At 47.0% G+C, this 21,529-nt stretch overlaps 1 protein-coding gene across 1 annotated transcript; it reads left to right on the top strand.

Moving 5' to 3' along the window:
• The first annotated feature begins 5,531 nt into the window (after window positions 1-5,531).
• LOC306841819 (splicing factor 1-like) lies at window positions 5,532-21,336 on the top strand. Its single transcript, XM_079371821.1, is given in 22 exon segments — window positions 5,532-5,666; window positions 6,885-7,308; window positions 13,285-13,413; window positions 15,822-15,897; window positions 18,298-18,450; window positions 18,548-18,557; window positions 18,559-18,638; window positions 18,721-18,770; window positions 18,773-18,840; window positions 18,842-18,865; window positions 18,867-18,905; window positions 18,995-19,110; window positions 19,195-19,240; window positions 19,243-19,304; window positions 19,386-19,500; window positions 19,502-19,582; window positions 19,668-19,673; window positions 19,675-19,809; window positions 19,811-19,892; window positions 19,974-20,138; window positions 20,288-20,331; window positions 20,333-21,336. Coding segments are annotated over 21 exon segments (2,175 nt in total). The 5' UTR covers window positions 5,532-5,666; window positions 6,885-6,902; the 3' UTR covers window positions 20,621-21,336.
• Window positions 21,337-21,529: the final 193 nt, after the last annotated feature.

The raw sequence follows: 21,529 nt of genomic DNA, 5'->3' as shown, positions 1-21,529 counted from the left end.
CCAAACTGGCAGCACAAGAGGCGAAGAATGAGAAGCTGCAGACAAAGGTAGAGGACCTCCAAGAAAAAGAGGAGGCCCAGTGGTGGAGGGCTGAGACCCTCCATAAGGAACTGGAGGAGACCAGGCTACAACTTGAGGAGAGTCTGGAGGTGTCCTCCGAACTGGCAGCACAAGAGGAAACCAACAAGAAGCTGCAGAAGAAGGTGGGGGACCTCCAAAAACAAGAGGATGCCCAGTGGTGGAGGGCTGAGAGCCTCCAGAAGGAACTGGAGGAGACCAGACTTCAACTTGAGGAGAGTCTGGAGCTGTCCTCCAATCAGGCAGCACAAGAGCCGACCAATGAGAACCAGCAGAAAAAGGTAGAGGACCTCCAACAACAAGAGGAGGCCCAACGGTTGAGGGCTGAGACCCTCCAGAAGGAACTGGAGGAGATCAGGCTTCAACTTGAGGAGAGTCAGGAGCTGTCCTCCAAACTGGCAGCACAAGAGGCAACCAACAAAAAGCTGCAGAAGAAGGTGGAGCACCTCCAAAAACAAAAGGACGCCCAACGGTTGAAGGCTGAGACCCTCCAGAAGGAAATGGAGGAGATCGGGCTTCAAGTTAAGGAGCTTCTGGAGCTGTCCTCCAAACTGGCACCACAACAGGCGACCAATGAGAACCTGCAGAAAAAGGTAGAGGACCTCCAAAAACAAGAGGAGGCTCAACGGTTGAGGGCTGAGAGCCTCCAGAAGGAACTGGAGGGTAACAGACTTCAACTTGAGGAGAGTCTGGAGCTGTCCTCCAAACTGGCAGCACAAGAGGAGACCAATGAGAACCTGCAGGAAAAGGTAGAGGACCTCCAAAAACAAGAGGAGGCCCAACGGTTGAGGGCTGAGACCCTCCAGAAGGAAATGGAGGAGATCGGGATTCAAGTTAAGGAGCTTCTGGAGCTGTCCTCCAAACTGGCACCACAACAGGCGACCAATGAGAACCAGCAGAAAAAGGTAGAGGACCTCCAAAAACAAGAGGAGGCCCAACGGTTGAGGGCTGAGAGCCTCCTGATAGAACTGGAGGAGACCAGGATTCAACTTGAGGAGAGTCTGGAGCTGTCCTCCAAACTGGCAGCACAAGAGGCAACCAACAAGAAACTGCAGAAGAAGGTGGAGCACCTCCAAAAACAAAAGGACGCCCAACGGTTGAAGGCTGAGACCCTCCAGAAGGAAATGGAGGAGACCAGGATTCAACTTGAGGAGAGTCTGGAGCTGTCCTCCAAACTGGCAGCACAAGAGGAGACCAATGAGAACCTGCAGAAAAAGGTAGAGGACCTCCAAAAACAAGAGGAGGCCCAACGGTTGAGGGCTGAGAGCCTCCAGAAGGAACTGGAGGAGATCGGGCTTCAAATTAAGGAGCTTCTGGAGCTGTCCTCCAAACTGGCAGCACAAGAGACGACCAATGAGAACCTGCAGAAAAAGGTAGAGGACCTCCAAAAACAAGAGGAGGTCCAACGGTTGAGGGCTGAGAGCCTCCTGATAGAACTGGAGGAGACCAGGCTTCAACTTGAGGAGAGTCTGGAGCTGTCCTCCAAACTGGCAGCACAAGAGGCGACCAATGAGAACCAGCAGAAAAAGGTAGAGGACCTCCAAAAACAAGAGGAGGTCCAACGGTTGAGGGCTGAGAGCCTCCTGATAGAAGTGGAGGATGACAGACTTCAACAGGAGGAGAGTCTGGAGGTGTCCTCCAAACTGGCAGCACAAGAGGAGACCAATGAGAACCAGCAGAAAAAGGTAGAGGACCTCCAAAAACAAGAGGAGGTCCAACGGTTGAGGGCTGAGAGCCTCCTGATAGAAGTGGAGGATGACAGACTTCAACAGGAGGAGAGTCTGAAGCTGTCTGCTAAACGGGCAGCAGAGGAGGAAAAACTGTGCAAGCAGGAGAAGATCTCTACTTGGAGGAAGATCAAGAAGGCCTTCACTCCAAGTTGTCGTCGCCAATACAAACATCTGAAAAGAACATGCTGCTCCGCACGTGACCACCTCAGCCTCTCCATCATCTCCCCGACCTCCAGCTTCCCCGACACACTGGCTGTAACAGGCCAAGCAGTCACAGTGTGGATATGTAGAGTCCTGACAGTCTGAAGCCGGCTGGTTTCTGCCCGTCAGGACTTGACCTGTTCACACTGGGTCTGCGTACGTGGTTTTCTCCGGGATGCTCCGGTTTAATCCCACACATAAATTTGGACTTAATTAAAGATCTGGCAAAAAATTCAATAAAAATTTGATGAATAATTTCAAGAAGTTATGAAATAAGCATTCTTTCTATATTTTAACAAAAGTCTATAAATGCATTTTGAACAAAACAAAGTACACAATGTGAACCACAAGGTTTTTACATTCATGTGAACTTTGTTCAGAAAACATCTTTGGAAGTTGAACCTTTTTAAATACTCCAAAAAACAGTGTGTGTGGACGGAGACATGAGCTAATCACTATTCAGTCCCTTCAGGAAGTCGCGATGTTGCGATCGCAACAATTCACGCAAATTCAACCAATCCCCGCGATTTCTGGCGACCTTGCAATTTTGTCCAATCACCGCAACTTTTCTGCAAATTTGTACAATCAAAATAATTTTCCCCGCAACTTTCACCAATCAGAGTAGTCCCCTGCGAAAACAGCGAGCTATACGTCACCAAAGTTTTAGTGACCACGGACATAGATACATAGAACACCACGGACCAAACTCACTCCCTGTTTATCTGCACTCAGGAGAGTGAGCACATAGGGTACATCCCAAGTGTCTTATTTACACCGAGTGTCCTCCGAGTTGTCTCCTCCACTTGCGTCTAAGCCCCGCCCACCAGAGATGCACGGAGGAAACGAAGCCGAGGATAGAGGACCGAGGAAATCAGCTTTAAGACACATGAGACGTCGTTTCCTCGACAGCGTCACATGACGAGACATCAGCTGATCACGTTCAGCTGTCAATCAGCCGAACAGCTGTTTATGTCCACACACACACACACACACACACACACACACACACACACACTGTATTATTTCTAATCAAACACAGTTACAGTGCTTCTTGATAACAAACACCTGAAGAACAACCTGCAGTCTGTTTCAAACCAAAAGGACAGTTTCTACTGACTCAAAGATTTCATTTTGAATTGTCTATAATTATTGATTATTATTAATCAGTTTGGACTGAACCTAGCCTGTATTTAGACAACCAACTCTGTATTTTATAAACACAGATATTTATGTGTCAGGATACTGAAAATGATTGATTAGAATCTAAATGATGAAACGTTCAGAAGATCAATAAGTGAGAATATAAAACGGACTCCTCTTCATCAAACTGTCATCCTCATCATCATCAGACATTCAAACAGTCTGAGGGATCAGACCTTCATCATCATCATCAGACATTCAAACAGTCTGAGGGATCAGACCTTCATCATCCTCATCAGACATTCAAACAGTCTGAGGGATCAGACCTTCATCATCATCATCATCAGACATTCAAACAGTGTGAGGGATCAGACCTTCATCATCATCATCATCAGACATTCAAACAGTGTGAGGGATCAGACCTTCATCATCATCATCATCATCAGACATTCAAACAGTGTGAGGGATCAGACCTTCATCATCATCATCAGACATTCAAACAGTCTGAGGGATCAGACCTTCATCATCATCATCAGACATTCAAACAGTCTGAGGGATCAGACCTTCATCATCATCATCATCATCAGACATTCAAACAGTGTGAGGGATCAGACCTTCATCATCATCATCAGACATTCAAACAGTGTGAGGGATGATGAAGATGAAGGATGTATTGATTTGATAGAAGTTGTAGAGCTTCATATTTGTTTGTTAATCTTCACGTCAGACTCTTTTCAATCCCAGCTCATCACAGAATTCCGGTTCCGGGTCGTTTGGATTCCGGTTCTGGATCGCTGCTCGTGTGGTCGACCGGTCGGAGCACAGAGCTACTTTTAGCGTTATTTAGCATTTATTACGTTTTTCTACACTTTATTCTTGTTGATAGGTTAAATGTTTTTGTATAGTTGCACTGTCGTTGTTTGCTGCTCTGTGTGCACTGAATTGCCTCCCGGGGACAAATAAAGTTTTTTGAATTGAATTGAATTGAGACCGACTCTTTACGAACTCACTGATGTTCATCATCTGTTTAAATGTCCCACGCTCCGTTTAGCCTCTTTTTAATGTCCGTCTTTTCTCCCCTATTAAACTCTGTTTCACTGAAGTCTGATCCTGTGCAGCGTCCAATCACTGAGTGATATACGAGAAGGGGGCGTGTCTGTCAGTGAAAAGACTTCCGTGAAGTCGGCTCTCGTGTCTCCTCGGTCATCGCTCCTCGGATCAGCCTCCTCTCTCCTCGATCCTCTCTCCTCCGTTCGTTATTAGAGCTTTGGGACGATCCTCAACATGGCGGCTTTGGAACTACTTCCTGTTCGGCCGAGGACCGAGGAGACTGCAAATAAGGGAAGTGAGACGCAGGGATAGGCTGGATCTCAAGTGTCTTGTTTGCAGCACTTCCGTGAAGTCAGCTCTCGTGTCTCCTCGGTCATCGCTCCTTGGATCTGCCCCCTCCCTCCTCGATCCTCTCTCCTCCGTTCACTAGAAGAGCTTTGGGACGATCCTCAACATGGCGGCTTTGGAACTACTTCCGATTCAGCCGAGGACCGAGGACCGAGGAGACTGCAAATAAGGGACTTAAGATCCAGCCATAGATATATATAGAACATATGTTTTTATAGACTAGTGTAGTAATGACGTATTTTTGTCGGCCAACACGAAACAATGGCGCCGGTGGTTCCTTCGAAAATTCGCCTATGAGATTTTTGCATTGGATTTTGGATCATTGCAGAAAATAATCTGTGTGTCAAACACACGTTTCTGATGCTGTTTAGTTCAGCTGATAATCTTTACAGATGAACATCATTTATATGAAGTTTGAAGAGTTAATGCAGCTGAGAGAAGTAAAAAGCTAACGTTATGCTACAAGCTAACTACAGCGCAGTCGGTTTATAATGACGTCACGATCGCTATGCTTCATCGATCTAATCTGTGGATTTGACAAGCTAGCTAAACGTTAGCTTAATAAATTGTTTATTAACCTAATATTTACAAGAGCACTGAAAAACATGACTAGAGGCTGTAAGGAGGATTAGTGAGAGAGTTCCCGGTGTGATGACGTGTAATGTCTCCATGACAACCACTGTAGTTTCAGTTAGCTACTCGTTAGCAACCGCCGTTTAAAGTACGTGTAAAAACTTTAAAATTCACATGTGGGGTCTTAGCTAACGTAGTTTATCTTGTCTAACAAAACATCATCATCTTTTCAGCTTGTGTTAACCACAGACCTTATTTCAGTCTAAACACAAACACATTCAAAATCCACATTTAGACTTTTAGAGGTCAGAACCACGGCGCTAAAATGCTAACTCACTTCCTGGTTTTAGGAATCGAAACTACACCAGTCTATTAAATCAGAGAATAAAACTCCAACACACACACACTCCAGTCCAGCAGGTGGCGGTAATCCACCTTTAGGCTAGTTTGCAAACCGCCAATCAAATCCAACGAAGAAGAAGAAGCTTCTTATAGGGACGCAGCCCGGTGTTCATCGTTTCAGACTGAAGCTACCAGCTTTTCGAGGTAAGAATTCACGCTCTTCTTTATTTACATTTACCCAAAACACGCCGTTATGACAGAAGCAGACTCTTCATCCGGGGTATTACGGTTATTATCGTTGAATCAAAGACATGACGTGTCTGTCAAACTGGATGTGAAGGCTAAGCTAACAAGCTAACTGCGTGCTCCGGAGACGCTCGTTACGTAACGTCGCTGCAGACACAATAAAGCTCACAGTGATTCACACAGAGGAGAGTTTGAATCTGACAGAGGAGATTAAAGCAGCTCGCTGAGCACGAGGCTAATCATGACGCGCAGCACGTGAGAGGTTACAGAGGGGTCACCTGTTTACAGACGGTTAAGTGTTTGGGCCCCCCTGAAGACTGACCAACTTAAAACCACAGCATGAGCACTCTAAAGGGCCCCATCTGACGTCACTCACTGGTTTCCCTGGTTATCGTCTCATGTAATGTAGCAACAGTAAATTCAGCCAGTCTCACAGATGACTGGAGGAGATCCTGAAGTCTGGACTCATGAACAGATCCACTGGTCGGTTCTGAGACACCCTGAGATGAGCTGCTCTGTGCAGTGCATCCTGCAGACACGCTCTGAAGTCTTCAGTGTGTTGTGTAATAAAAAATAACAATAATACATTTTATTTAAGGGGCGCCTTTCACAAAACCATGCAGGGTTTAAAAAACGATATGTATCTTTATTGATCCCACATTAACCATGTAAACACAGCTCTGACAACAACACAGCCAGCAGGACTTCAGCTTCTCCCTCACTGTAGACCAGGGGTGTCCAAAGTGTGGCCCGGGGGCCATTTGTGGCCCTTGACTTCAAATCGAAGAATCAGAAGACTTTGGCCCCAGGCCTCATCAGATGGCATATTTCGTTATTTTTTTCTTTTTCATGTTAGCGAGGGAGACCTATAAAAGCCTGACTATTCTTCCCAAAAAAATTAGAACACAACAGTTTCCCACTGCAGTTAGTTTTTGTGTATTTACATTATTTTTTGAAGAAGAGGTCAAAGTTCAAAAAGTTCCTTCAAATATTTAAAAAACAAACAAACAAAAAACCCTGTGGCCCGTGAGCGATTCTAACAAGACAATTTTGGCCCGCAAGAAAAAAAGTTTGGACACCACTGGTGCAGACAGTCGGGACTCACACACACACACACACATTCACACAGGACATGTCTGATATGTTCATGTGTAACATGTTCCTCTCCTCTTCTAGTGACTCGAACGCTCCAACATGGTGAAAATATTCATCGGGAACTTGGCCCAGGAAACCACATCAGATGAACTGCGCTCTCTCTTCTCCCAGTACGGGAAGATCGCAGAATGCACCATCGTCAAGAACTTTGGCTTCGTGCACATGGACGACAAAGCGGAGGCGGAGGAAGCCATCAGTAACCTCCATCATTACGAGCTCAACGGTCAGCCAATGAACGTCGAGCTGAGCCGGGGCAAGTCGAGAGGATCGGCGAAGCTCCACGTGGGGAACATCGCCTGCACCAACCAGGAGCTGAGGGCCAAGTTTGAGGAGTTTGGAGCCGTGTTGGAGTGTGACATAGTTAAGAACTACGCTTTTGTTCACATGGAGCGAATGGAGGACGCCATGGAGGTCATTAATCAGTTAGACAACACGGCGTTTAAAGGTGAACTCTCAGGCTTTTACGTTCAACAAATTATATCAAGAATATGAAATTCTAAACTTGTGAATTGATGGGTAAGTTTTGGATTCATTGCAGGTAAGTAAACGGTAAGATGAAGGGCAGCCATGATTACTTACTTTAAAGCTGGCATCCGTAAGTCTGTCGTGTTGAAGTCGGAATTCAAACCGAGCAGCGAAGGAAAGCCGCCCCCACGCACGCTTTCATTAACCTTTAATTAATCTCTGCTCCGTGCGTATCCATAGCAACCCTCATAGCTGCACGGACACGGAGAGTCGTCATGCAAACGTCTTAGTGCGTGTTTCAAACGAGTCGGCATCAACCTGTGTTCTTTGCAGGATGAATGAATAACGCCGCACGAGCGCCGTTTACGGAGAGAAACGTGCGGAAAGTTACGGATTTCAGCTTTAATGGAAATTTCAACTTCTGCTTTCTTGCTGTTTTGGGAGGAAATGTTTAGAAGACTGGTTTTGTTAGGAATTTTTTTTTTTTTTTCCAAGCAGAAAAATGTGACAGATATGATCTGGAATCAATGCGGGTCTTTTCTTTTAAAGGCAAACTGATGAGCGTGAAGCTTTCGACTAGCCGCCTGCGTACTGCGCCGGGAATGGGAGACAGATCGGGTTGTTATCGTTGCGGGCAGGAAGGCCACTGGTCCAAAGAGTGCCCTCTAGACCAAAATGGCTACCACAGAAACGGCTCAGAGCCAAACTCTGATGGATACGATGCCTCGAGATTCGGCGGGCGTGGTCGCAGCAGGGGTTATCATCCGGACTTCAGCGGCGAGCCAGATTACAGCGCAGGCTACGCTCCTGTTCATGGTTTTCCACGCGGTGCCGCTCACAGCAGCGCCATGGCAGGGTACAGACGGGGCACGGGATACGAGAGTGCAATGAGATACGGGCCGCCCCCGGGTTACGGCGTTAGCGCCGGTGCTGACCATAGCATGGCTCGGATGTACGGCAGCGATGCAGCTTACAGGACTAACAGCTCATTCTATGGCGCGGTACCTCCCTATCCCATGCGACGGTCGCCCTACGAGGAACGGGATCCGTACGGCGGCGTGGACTACTACGAGAAGTACAGGGCCAGTTATTTTGAAGATCGCCGCGCTGTCCCCGCGCCTCCTCCTACAACCTCCTCCACGGGTTTAACCAGGGAGCGTCTGCCCCCCTCTAGCCACGACCTTTACGAGTGCCCTCCCTTCCCTCCTCCACCAGCCCCCGTCTCCTCATATTACCCCCGTGAGCGGAGTCCGATTCGGAGAGTCCCTGCCGAGGCAGATGGATACACATACGAGCGCTCGCGCCTTTCCCCGGTGGCCGCCCTGCAGAGAAGTTCTACCTACGAGGTTCCGCGGGATCAGGCAGCTGAGCGGGCACGATATGCTTACTGATTCTTGTCCCATGAAACCTGGGGAGAGCTTGGTGACTTGTAGTGGGGGGGTAGGACAGCCGAAGTGCCGTTGATATGAAACATTGTCAGATCTCTGCATGTGAAGCGTCTGAGCTGTGAGAACTTCAATCCGCTTCTGATGAGTCATTCCAGGTTAAATCACGACTGCAGTAAATCCTTCAAGCTTTTGTCTTCTTCCTGTGTTGTTGTTGTTGTTGGTGCAGCTTTGAGATAGTCTCGCCTTTCTTTTCTTTTTTTTAGATGTTGCTGATTTTATCGATGACCTTCTTAACGAGTGTAGTTACATGTTGATTAGGAAGACTTAGTTTGTAGAGACGAGTCACATTATTGCATGTTTTCAGGTGTTTTTCAAACTATAAAGCAGATCACGTGTGAATTACACACGAAGACGATGCAGCGATACTTCACATTATTTGGACCCGTTTGTTGCATTAGAATCTGTTTGGGCTTCGTAGCGCTTTAATAAGAAAGTTGTGACCGGCAAGAAAACCTGAGCCGTCACTCGCCGGGAACGTTGTCTCTGTACCCGGAGGATTTACATTAAACCTTGAATGAATTTAATTTGTTCTTTTAGAAAGAATCACAGAGATGACCTGGAGAAATAGTCGATCAGTGGTGGTCTTCTCTGGTCCTGATTTAAAAAAAAAAAAAAAAAAAAAATCCAGAATCCACCGAGACCGAGACCTTCTAAAAGACTGAAACACTGATCTTCAGTCATCGTGTGCAGGAGTTTGTCTTCATCCTTTTATTTATTAAAATCCGGACGTCAGCAACTATGGGATGTCTCAGACCTCTGTTTTTGTTGCCATGGCAACACAACAGGTGTTGATTTTTTTTTAGATTTATTTGTTTTTATTTTTTACAAGAATCACATCTTGAATTTCAGATTCCGGTGTTGTGACAACCCGACGTGTTCGATCGCGGAGAAGGTGACTTAAAGTGTTATGAGCCCAAACAGGACTTCACATAAACGCTGTGTTTGAGAACGGGCAAATAAATACCGTCAACAAACCCAAATAATCCACCGTCAAACTTCAGCGAGAAAACGGGAAAACTTGCTCCAGTTTCAGTTGAAACTCACCTCAAGGGTTAAAATGAAGACGTTTCTTTCTCTGTGCATTTAAGTGTTTTTTTTTTGTTTTTTTACAAGTTCAAACCAGGCGTTTTCAGACTTGAGGGGTTCAAGGTCGTTTTTGAGGTCACAAAACAGCCCCCCCCCCCCCCCCACTCGCTTCTGATTGGCCCGCTCTCTGTAAGCCTTCCTGGGGAGGAGGGGGGAGGGGCAGAACGCTGCAGGGCTGCCTGGGGAAGGCTGCTCTCCTGCTCTGGGAGAGAAGAGTCTATTTGAGAGGTTTTACAGCCGTGTGCTGAAACTCTTCTCATATCTATGACATGATTTACAGGACGAGCTGCTTAGCGCCCTCTGCAGACTCATCCTGGGATTACTCCGACACATGATTACCTCCTGATCTGAAACTTAGCCCACGGTTAGTTTGAACATCCAGCGTTGTGACTCTAAAAATCAAACTTGTTGGCGGTTGAACCCCTGGTCTGAAAACGCCTTCTATGACATGTTGCTTATGTGAAGCTAAAGATCATAGAATACTGTCCGCTTCATGTTTAACTTGTGAACTGTCGCTCTTTTATAAAATATGGATCTGCACAGTAGTTATAAAAACATGGTTTCCTTTCTGTGACGAAGTAATATCAACCCTTTTTGTGAACTTCTTTTGATGACGTGCGTCCTCCACGCACCCTGACCATGTTGTTTTTGTGATGGTTGACACATCAGTTATAAAAAGAAATCACTTTCACTGTTGTAATAAGTGTTGACTTTCATATTAAACAATTTAGTTTCATGATTAAAATGACCTCCGATGCTTTTTGTGTCTGTCTTGATATCTAACCATTTCAGTGACTTAATACTCATACGTGTGTTTGGGTTTCCTGTCTCACTGAAAGGAAAAAAAAAAGTCACAACTAGTCAATAAAAATACGACCCGTTTCGTGGCGCCGGTGGCCTAGTGGTTATGATGAGTCCAATTTGATCTCAGAAGTCAGTTTCCAAGAGGCTAGACTGACGTGTGCTCTGTAACGGAATAAATGAGTATATTTACCTGAATAGACCTGTGATTTTTATTCTTTAATTTTAAATACTTTTTTAATCCCTGAGTGAAGTTCTGCTCTCCACTTCTCTAACACGTTACACACAAGACACGTTCGAGTGGGGCTTCTGTGCTGAGGGCTCACCGGAGCAGTTGGGGAATTTGTGCCATGCTCGAGGGCACCTCAACAATCCTGGCACAGCTCCCCAACTGATGGTCCACATCAGGACGTGAAACGGCAACCTTCCGGTTCCCAACCCGTTGACTGGACCGGGATCATTTGTTCGTTTGAGGGATAAAAGTTCCTGTTGTTCTATGTTCTCTTGTCCTGTGAGTGTTGTACATCTATTATTGCACACACTGATATTATTCAACAGATTTGTTTCCACATATCACTTCAGTGTTTTTACTGAGGTTAATATTGTACATTGTTTTGCACTGTGTGCAAAAGCTGTCAGCTGTCTGTTTGGTTATTAAGCTGAGGTGTGGGTTGCAGTATTTCACTAATCACAATCACTAACTACCATCCTTCCCCCTTACTTTGATTGTTTTGTTTGATTGTTGGTTTTTTTGTCAAAGTGTCTTTGGGTATATAGAAATCGCTATATGAATGTTTTATTAGTTCCTCCGGTGTTACGAGTCTTTCAGCAGCTTGGGTAGAAGCTGTGGGGAATCCGGCCTACAGAAATATATTTAAAAAAAATAAAGTGATAGTTTCTTTATAGGTCATTTCTGAGCGGTGGGTTTAATGCATAGATATATTTATCGATGGGTAAATGAGTTTATGCAAAGCATTCAGTAGCTCAAAAACAGGATCGATAGTAATGTCCACCAATCGGCTTAAAGAATGAGGGTAACGACAGATTCTATTACACCAATCACTTTAAATGGGAGGGGCTTAGTCTGGCCAATAGAATCGCGTTTTACTTCAGCGGATGAAGCTACGGCCGAGGAGTCGTCCCTTTGTGGATTTCTCGACGGCGCCATTTTGAGAAGTTTAACCTGTAAGGGCACATTTTTATTAATAACTTTAAATTAATAAACACATTACAGACGTTTAAAGGCGAGTGTACTCCGAGAATGGCGACGGGAGCAAACGCAACTCCGTTGGGGAAGTTGCACCCGAGCATCGGCGCGAAACGCGGGTTCGATGCCGGGCCCGGAGCGGGAAACGGACTGATGCCGACACCGGGCCCGCCAGCGTCCTTCCCGGCCATGCAAGTGTTTCAGCCCCCGATGCCGACCGCCGCCTTCCCACAGTTCAACCCAGCGGCTGGGTTTGCTGCCCAGGTGCCTCAGCAGCAGCAACAACCGTCGGTCGCGAGCGCAGCAGGTGAGTGTCTCGAGCGGCCGTTGGTAACCGTTACAAACCGTCGGCTAACGTTAGCGAGCTAATGTGCTAACGTGGCTAACACTCACGAAATGGAGACAGCCCAGTGTTATTGAGGTGCTAACGTTAGCTAGCTAGCTGTGTAGCAACCGAGACGTACAGGTGACGTCACACAACGTGGCATCGGCGCTTTTTAAGATCTTTATGAAAAGCGCAGTTACATTGTTTTGTATTTTTTTTTTAAAAACCCACATGAATGAGATTAAAGCTGATGAACCACATCAGTAGCTTTCAGCTCCGAACCCCCCCCCCCTCCCCCGAGACTACGGACCCGTCTCCACCATGTGATCCGGTTCGGTATCGGTTAGTGGCGTTTCCACCGTCAGAGCTTAGGAATTAAACATAAACAAGGCGTCTGTCTTATTTACTTGGTACTATTCTCTTAGGGGGTACCGATGCGGAACCAGACTCTACCTTCTTTTGAGTCCGCCTAAACTAAGCACGCTTCATAGTAACCTAAAGCCATGCATGTTGTATAATGACGTCATTTATAAGACGTAGAGGGGGGGGGGGGAGGGGGGGGGTGAGAGTTCACCCTAAATTAAATTAACATCATCTGAACTGGAGTAATCCAGCCTGTTGTGCTACCTGTAGATCATGTCCTGTTACCGTTCTCATTAAATTAAATTGAAAAACTTTAATAACGTAATCAAAGACTAAAGTGCCAAGATGTAAATACAGACGAAGGTATAAATGGACAGTGATCGGACTAAAGATGTAAACAAAACTATAGTTTAGTAAATAAGGAATAGATGTATACATTTAAAGCTATGTGCAAGTAGGCAGATACTAAATAATAAAGTGTTAGTGGCGCATAGCAGATAATAGAAGAGACTAAATATGTACTCGAGCTTTATAAACAAATAGTGAAAGAATAACAGACCGCAGTGCTCTGGATAAGATATAGTATGAGACCTGATATCAAACAGAATAAAGTGGAGTAGTGCATAAAGGCCGATATAAACAGCATTAGGGGGTTAAGGTGCGGGCATGAGTAAAAGCAAACAAAAAGGAGTGACATTTTTAATTCCTTTCTTTTTCTCTCTGTAGATTTTTCAAAAAAACAAAGGAAGAAGAGTCGCTGGAGCAGCGAGACGCCCGATCAGAAGACGGTCATTCCGGGTATGCCCACTGTCATTCCCCCCGGCCTGACCCGGGACCAAGAGAGAGCCTATATAGGTAAATATTCAATCAGTACCTGCTGTTGTTCCATCATGCTATTTGAATGATAAATGCAGTTATGTTGAATAATGTGTCCCACATCAGTTTGAGTTTCTAGTTTTCTCACACATCACTGTAAATGTTGTTTCCTGTTTTCTGAATTCCCAACAGTTAGAACTGTAAAAGACACGAGACGTATTTCTGATTAAATTTAACTGTAACGCTGCCGTGTTACACAGACTGGAAAGAATGTCTAATTGTTCCAACTGTTGAGAGAAAATAATTCCTCCTGATGATCATGAATGATTTTAATGTGATGTCAAATGTTAACGGGGGTCATGTGGTCTTCTGGTTTGCATACCACTGACTGGGCAGCCATTAGCAAGACGAGTTGTAGCTCGATGATTAAACACCACTGCTTGCTGCTATCTGTCCCCAAGCTGCAGGTCACTGCTCACTGTCTTTGCCTGACCCCCCCCCCCCCCCCCCCCCCTCCCCCCACCACCACCACAAACACATCATCAGTATTGTTCTTGTGCATGGAGGCGTTTACCCATACTGTCCTAATATGCTAAAGTGTGCTGCTGTTTCTCCTGAGTGTGAGCAATGCTGCTTCAATGGCTTTCCAACATTTGACTATTCTCTCACAACATGTGAATCACTCTCTGATCTGCTTTAATACTGGCCCGTTTAAAAATAATCATATTGAACAAAGAAGCTTTTAACAGAGATGTTCCGATACCGCCCGATCACCCGTCTTTAAACTAAAAGGATGTTATGGTTATGATCGATTTGTGGCCTGATCAGGATTAATGTAAATAATGAATATTAGAACGAAAAGACAAAACAACTCTCCATTTTACTATTAAAAAAAAACAACAGATTTTTATGTGGCATCACTTCAGACATCATTTCAGATGAGGAGATTTTAGCTGAACTCCTTTCATCTTTGCCTTTTTAACATTTTATTCTTGGAGCATCTTTTAACCCTCCAATGTGGCAGAAACTTCCTGCGGGCTTTTGTTTTGAAGGATTAATTTCCGGGAACTGATAATATAGTTTTTAATTTTAAACGAGAAATTAAAGGAGGCGATGTCAAATAATTTAAGAACATAACATCGATGTCCCCGTCGGTGAATTCATCGTGCAGCCGAGCGTTTAGGAAGTACGGCCTGAGAGAAGCTCCACATACACACTTACACACAGGCTGCTCCCTCGCCAGCTCAGCTGATCCCGTCTCTCCTCTGTTACTACCCCTGAAGACGGTACAGCGGGGGGGTTACTTCGTCCCCCCAGCACGCCTCCACCATATTCAGAATGCAGGAGCTTAATTATGGCGTCTGGAACAGGCCTGATGTCTCCGTTCTTACAAATTGCATCTCATCGGCGTGTATTCATTACAGCGTTACAGAAGCTTCACAGCTATGGCGAGTACACACATAAACAGCGTCACACATTGTTATATCGGGCAGAACGACCTTACTCCTCCGTGTGTTGCACGTCGCAGGCCAGGTGTAGCAGCGGCGTGAAAACGTTTTCCTCGCTGGTATCGTAACAACTCTGAAAGCCCATCGAGTAAAGTGTTGTGGGTGTGTCTTCATAAGGCCAAACTGACAGATGATTAATAAGCAGAAATGCCTTCCAGCAGCAGTGTAGCACCAACACGCTGCCTTCAGCGTTGTGAAGCAGACGAGTCCTTTCTCTGTCAATAACCAACATCGTTATTGATGTTTGACTCACTCATTGGTAATGGTTGTTCTTTGGTATGTAAACGTTCATCTGTGCCCACCTCCCTCTGTCACACTTGGTTTCCTTTGCTCATCGAGTAGATAAAACACAGCAGCGTGTTTGAAAGTTCACAGGGCCTGAATTCATCCCTCTAATCCAGAGTAATCCTCTCACTGACCCGTCAATCTGTGTTTGGGGGACTTTCATAATGTGCATGGGATGATTGATGGATTTCTCTGTGTCACAGCGGCCCTCAGTGTTAGACCTGTGGCGTGCAAAGAGAGACTGTGATCACCTGAAACATGCAGAACAAACAGAACCATCAGTGATTTGTTTCTTTAGACGCCATGTGTCCTTGAAATGCCGGAGCCCTTAACCTAAACGTGCAGCCGTTCAACATCTAAGTGAAGCATGACGGGCCGGCCTTTAGAGGACTCATGGTGCAGACATGAAGGGATATGTTTCCATGTTGAATCATTGTGTGAGAAAAGCTAACGTAAACACCTCTGATCCTCAGTAAGGGGGTCTCTTTGGCTCTCCCTTTATTGAACAAACTCATCCTGTTTTTGTGTTTCTTGACCTCAGTAATGTTTGAGTGGACGCTGCTCTCATGTGCAGAGCGTCGTCTCTCTGATGTTGTCATGGTAACCACATTTCTCTCCATCCTTGTTTTTCTTTCCTAACCTGAATTCTTCCAGTCCAACTGCAGATCGAAGACCTGACTCGTAAACTGCGTACAGGAGACCTGGGAATCCCTGTTAACCCTGAGGACAGGTCGGAAAAAGATTTAAACCCATGAACAGTAACACTTTCTCTACCTTTAAACTTTGTGGAAGACAAATGTTGATTTTCAGATATATTTCTGTGTGTGGTTGTTAGCCCGAGCCTCAGACTGCTGTAGTGTTAGCATTTAGCTAGCTCACTCTTTAAGGAAGGGGCAGTGTTGAGTCTAGAGTTAGAGGACAGTTTCACTTCATTCACTTTCAATGTTTATAAATGTCTTTTCACTGCTAACGCTAGCTTTAGCTCTTGTGCTAGTTTTCTTGTTCTGATTTTTCTTTAAAGATAAACAGTAAAGTACAGGTGGGTATGTTCAGTGACTTTAAAATCAGACGCCTCCTCAGTGTTGCTTCATGTGTTGCAGCTTTTTCAACATCTAAAGTTTCTTTAAGATTGTTTAAGACTGTCGGCAGTCACATCGACATTCATCAGAGCGTCCAATCAAACGCAGCACGGACACAAGTTGAACTTTTCCTCCTGAGTCGCTCCGTTTAAAATCAGTCAGTCCTTTAACTACAGACGCTCCGATACGTGCCTTTCAAACAATCACCTTTTAACTCGGCGTTCCACGTTTTATTGAAGGAGCGAAACAATAAAATAGTTTGAACTTTGTGCTTCATGCACAAACAGGAAAAACAACAATCAGCTTTTCAAATTAAAACAGTCTGAACGTCTCTCTCCATCAACGATGTCATTCTGATGACTGATCTGTGAATCTCGTTAGCATCGCATCGGCCCCATCTTTACCTTCATTATTTGAAAATGATTAACAGAGCTGGCTGATCTCATTCTCTGTACTTTTAACTGCTTCAGCTGAAACAACGTTGGTTCTTGTAATGGATCAGCCGGCTCCAGCTGATTGGGTCGGAGTAACGCTGAGATGGTAAAGCAGGACAGGAGAGACGCACGGGGGTCGCTTAGTGGAGTTGAAACGTTTGCGCTGCTCTGTGTGTCTGATATATGATGTGTAGCTTTCCCTCTGATACAGGTCTGGGTCTCTTTATCTGTCATGCTTCATTTTTAGTTTGGCTCTTTTCCACACAAACATTGAACCTGTGAGAGTTTAGCTGAGTAAACATGAAAACACATCAGTCACTATTTAAAAAGACATAAATGATTTGTGGCTGCTCACACGTCTTTCTCCCCTTTATGTGGTTTTAAACGTTTCCACTCAGGGGGGGGCGAGTTCCCCCGAGTCCAAAACATCCAGAATAGTCTGAGTTCTGGGAAAGTCCTGGGCAGCTCTTAGATCCACGAGGATCTGGCTTTGACTGCTGTCAACATATACATATTGTTCAGTCCGTTCATCTAAACCGTCTCACTGGACGCGTCCCTGTGAGAGCCAGCGGGCTATGGAGCGTATCAGCCGTGCATAGAGGGACAGGAGAGGCAGCTGGGCGGTTAGCTGAGAGCTCAGACTGGACCAGACCCGGTGCAGACGTGATGAAGGCGGGGCCGGGGCGTTTGACTGTTTAATGAAGTGTTGCGTGGGAGGGCGACTTTGAACGGACTGAACAACACGTATATCAGGACAGAAGTCACAAGAGAACAACCTCACCTTTCTTAGCTCGAGTCCCTGTCGTCTGTGTTTCTCTCAATAATCAGACACAGCTCTCCCCGACCTAATGTGACACAACCAACGCACAGGGCTGTTTCAGGTCGTCACCGTTGGAAGAGTTAAAGGAAAAACTTTTTTTTTTTCTTCACATCACATGGATACAGATGTGTCTCTCTGCTGGGAGAGTGTAGGAAAAGGTGGATAATCTAATCTCAATTCCTTTTCTCTAACCCAAATTACCCCACATCAGCCTAACCCTTTTTCAAGCACAGAGCCTCCTTAACGCAGCGACACAGGTTTTCAGCATCCAAGGGGGAGGTACGGACCCCCTCCCTCCACGTCAACACCCAGCGAGCCTCACAGCCAGCGTTGTGCTTAGGACTGGTTCTTTTTCTCACCTCACACTTTCCTCTCCTTTAGGCCAACAATCCTGTATGCAGGTTTAATTATGGCCGTGTATCTTTTTTTATTCTGTGTGGTTGATGCCCCCCCTCCCTGTGAATTGGCATAATTACCACCAAACAGCATTGGTTGCCCCCCCTTTTTTTTCTACCCTTCAACATATCAAAGAATGGACTCAAGCCTTTAAGATGTCAGTGCAGAGTTCATGCATAACTTCCTTTTTTCTCTTGCACTGGCCACAAGTCTCAGTGAATCCAAATTTAAGCCTCGACTTTTTAAATTGAACCTCCTCAGCACCCTTTGATTAAAAAGTCCTGCAGCATTTAAAAGAGTTTGAGTTAGCCGTAGGGAGCCTGTTTGAGTGTAGAAAACCCAACTCCCTGAAAGGTATCCATGATCCGTGTTTCTTGTCTTTTGTCGTTGTCCGGTTCCAGGTCTCCGTCTCCGGAGCCCATCTACAACAGCGAGGGCAAGAGGTTAAACACCCGAGAGTACCGCACGCGCAAGAAGATCGAGGAGGAGCGTCACTCGCTCATCACAGAGATGGTCGGACTGAACCCCGACTTCAAGCCTCCTGCAGATTACAAGTAGGACTTCTTCACTGGTTAACGTCCTGAGCCAGCAGGACTTCCTGTAGTTCAGGATCAGAGAGATGTTCCTTGCTCATGTTTGTGTCTCCTACAGACCTCCAGCCCACCAGAGTCAACGACAAAGTGATGATCCCTCAGGACGAGTACCCTGAAATCAACTTTGTGGGTCTTCTGATCGGCCCGCGGTATGTGACATGAACCATCATCGTGCTTCACCACAGTTTAACGGGAGTCAGCGTTTAACTCTGTTCTCGGCTGCTTTCTCAGAGGCAACACGCTGAAGAACATCGAGAAGGAGTGCTGTGCCAAGATCATGATCCGGGGAAAGGCTCGGTGAAGGAGGGGAAGGTGGGCCGCAAAGATGGACAGATGCTTCCAGGAGAGGAATGAGCCGCTGCACGCCCTCGTCACCCGCCAACACCATGGAGAATGTGAAGAAGGCCGTGGAGCAGGTGAGACGACCTGGGCTGTTTTCAGCCTTCAGTCACCCGGGCGTGGAGGGAAGAGCAGCTCAGTGACGCTGACACCTTTGTGTCCACAGATCCGTAACATTCTGAAACAAGGCATTGAGACGCCCGAGGACCAGAACGACCTGAGAAAGATGCAGCTGAGGGAGCTCGCCAGACTGAACGGCACCCTGCGGGAAGACGACAACAGGTCAGTGTGACAAACACAAATCCATGTTTACCTTCACACGTCTCCCCTCTAACATCCCTCTGCTAATAAATGCTGTCTCTGCAGAATCCTTCGTCCGTGGCAGAACGCTGAACCTCGCAGCATCACCAACACACCACCCTGTGCACCAAGTGTGGAGGAGCCGGACACATCTCCTCCGACTGCAAATACACCAGGTGAGGATGAGGAGCGGAGCGTGTTCTCACCATGCTGGAAGGTCTTTATGCTTCTTCCTTAACTTCTTCTCGTCTGTGCAGCTCGTTCGCTGCCCACAGAGCGACGGGCGGCGAGCCCCCTCAGTCGGCTCAGGACAAAGCCCGGATGGACAAAGAGTATCTGTCCCTCATGGCCGAGCTGGGGGAGGCTCCGGTCCTCTGCGTCTGGGGGAGGACACTCGGGCAACCAGGGAGGAGGGCCCCGAGCCTCAGGACCCAACAGCAGCCAGGCCCAACAGGTGAGTCCTCATCATGCATGATCCCACGGTCCTGTTAGTGTCTGAGACCTTCACACCCTGATCCACCTGCGTGTGTGTTCAACAGAACCGCCCCCCCCTGGATGAGCTCCGGGCCCTCTGAGAACAGGAACTACCACAGCATGCATGGTGGACCGGGGGGTCACGGAGGACCTCACAGCTACCCTCCCCCCATGCCAAACATGGGAGGCCCCCCAATGCCTCCAAACCCCACACGGCCTGCCTCCCCCCTGGATGCAGCCCCCCCCTCCTCCCATGAGCCAGGGACCAGGACCTCATGGACACCCCATGGGTAAGAGAGGACTCTTTATTTTGGATCAGATCCAGGTCTCAGCTTTGGATGAACTTAACTGTTTTCACTTGTTGCTTTCAGGTCTGCTGCCGCCTCCCATGAGCATGATGCCCCCTCCCCCTCCTCCCCCCAGCAGCCAGCCGCCTCCCCCACCCTCTGGACCCCTGCCACCATGGCAACAGCAGGCTCCACCCCCACCTCCAACCAGCAGTATGGCAACCAGTACACCGCTGCCGTGGCAACAGAGTAAGATCCCACTCCTCAGTGTAAACCGCGTGTGTGCTCTGGACGACCCGAGGTCAAAGTTCATCATGTTGGCTCATCCTGACCTATCAGTGATCGTTACGTCTGATGACATCATCTAACGATCTGCTCTCTTCCCCCCCCCCCTGCAGACACCACCACTACGTCCAGTCCAGGAACCGCCACCCTGCCCCCACTGGCAGCAGCCCCAGCAGCCTGCAGCCTCCGGAGCTCAGCCCCCTCCACCCATGGGTACCCCCTCCATGGTGCCGCCGCCCCCTGGCGTCCAGCCCCCGCTGCCCCCCGGAGCCCCTCCACCTCCCCCTCCACCTCCTCCAGGCTCAACGGGCATGATGTACGCTCCTCCTCCTCCCCCGCCTCCCATGGACCCTTCCAACTTTGTCACCATGATGGGGATGGGGGTGCCGGGCATGCCCCCCTTTGGCATGCCTCCCGCCCCACCGCCCCCTCCCCCTCAGAATTAACCCCCCCCCCCCCCTGCAGAAGAATCGTCCTCTCATACGTGTGCCTCAGAAAACATATAACCAGTGCTTTATTTTTTAATGATCATCGATATGAGATGCTGCGGTCGACTTTGTAAAGTAACTTAATCTGTTTCCTGTTTGTAAAGTCCACACGCGTCAATCAGACGGCGTCCTGACCACGCCGTTTAACCTCTGACCTGTAAACAAACCCACTCATCAGATATCCAGCAGCATCTTCACTCAAACCCTCCATGATTGATGCAGATTATATATTGGAACTCGTCTTGCATGACCCATTCAGACGCCCCCCCCCCCCCCCCCATGTCGGCTTGACGTTGAATAAGATTAATATTTTTGTAACAACGGCGTGAAGTGTTTCTTAGTTCTGTCAGAAAATCTTTTTGTAGTTCTGTCTCCGATGTTTTCCAGAAGTTTTTATTGTTTTTGTTTTTTCTTTTCTTTAGTTGTCTGCGTCTCGGTCGTGGCGTTGAGTTAAAAAAAAGAAGGGTGGGCGGGGTTTGAAGCTTCTGGCACGATGCTGAACATCTGATGTGTCTTTGTTTCCTGACATGATACGACGCTGTGTGCAAGGACACAGATGAGTCCCTGGAGCTGATGTTAGTTTTACTCTTTCTGGAATCGTTGTGTTGAGTGTGAATGAACAGCTGTTGAAATCTTGTTTGGTTTCACATTAAAATGATCCATTTCACCTTCGAGTGCAGACTGCTTTCTCCTGTCAGGGATGAGAGACCCTCTCTCTCTCTCTCTCTCTCTCTCTCTCTCTCTCTCTCTCTCTGTCTCTGTCTCTCTCTCTCTCTGTGTCTCTCTCTCTCTCTGTGTCTCTCTCTCTCTCTGTGTCTCTGTCTCTCTCTCTGTCTCTCTCTCTCTCTCTCTCTGTCTCTCTCTCTG

The sequence above is a fragment of the Symphodus melops genome (genome assembly GCF_947650265.1).
Source record: "Symphodus melops genome assembly, chromosome: 20".
NCBI lineage: Eukaryota > Metazoa > Chordata > Actinopteri > Labriformes > Labridae > Symphodus > Symphodus melops.
Note: the sequence above shows the minus strand (reverse complement) of the source record. Positions and strands in the feature narration are given on the sequence as shown.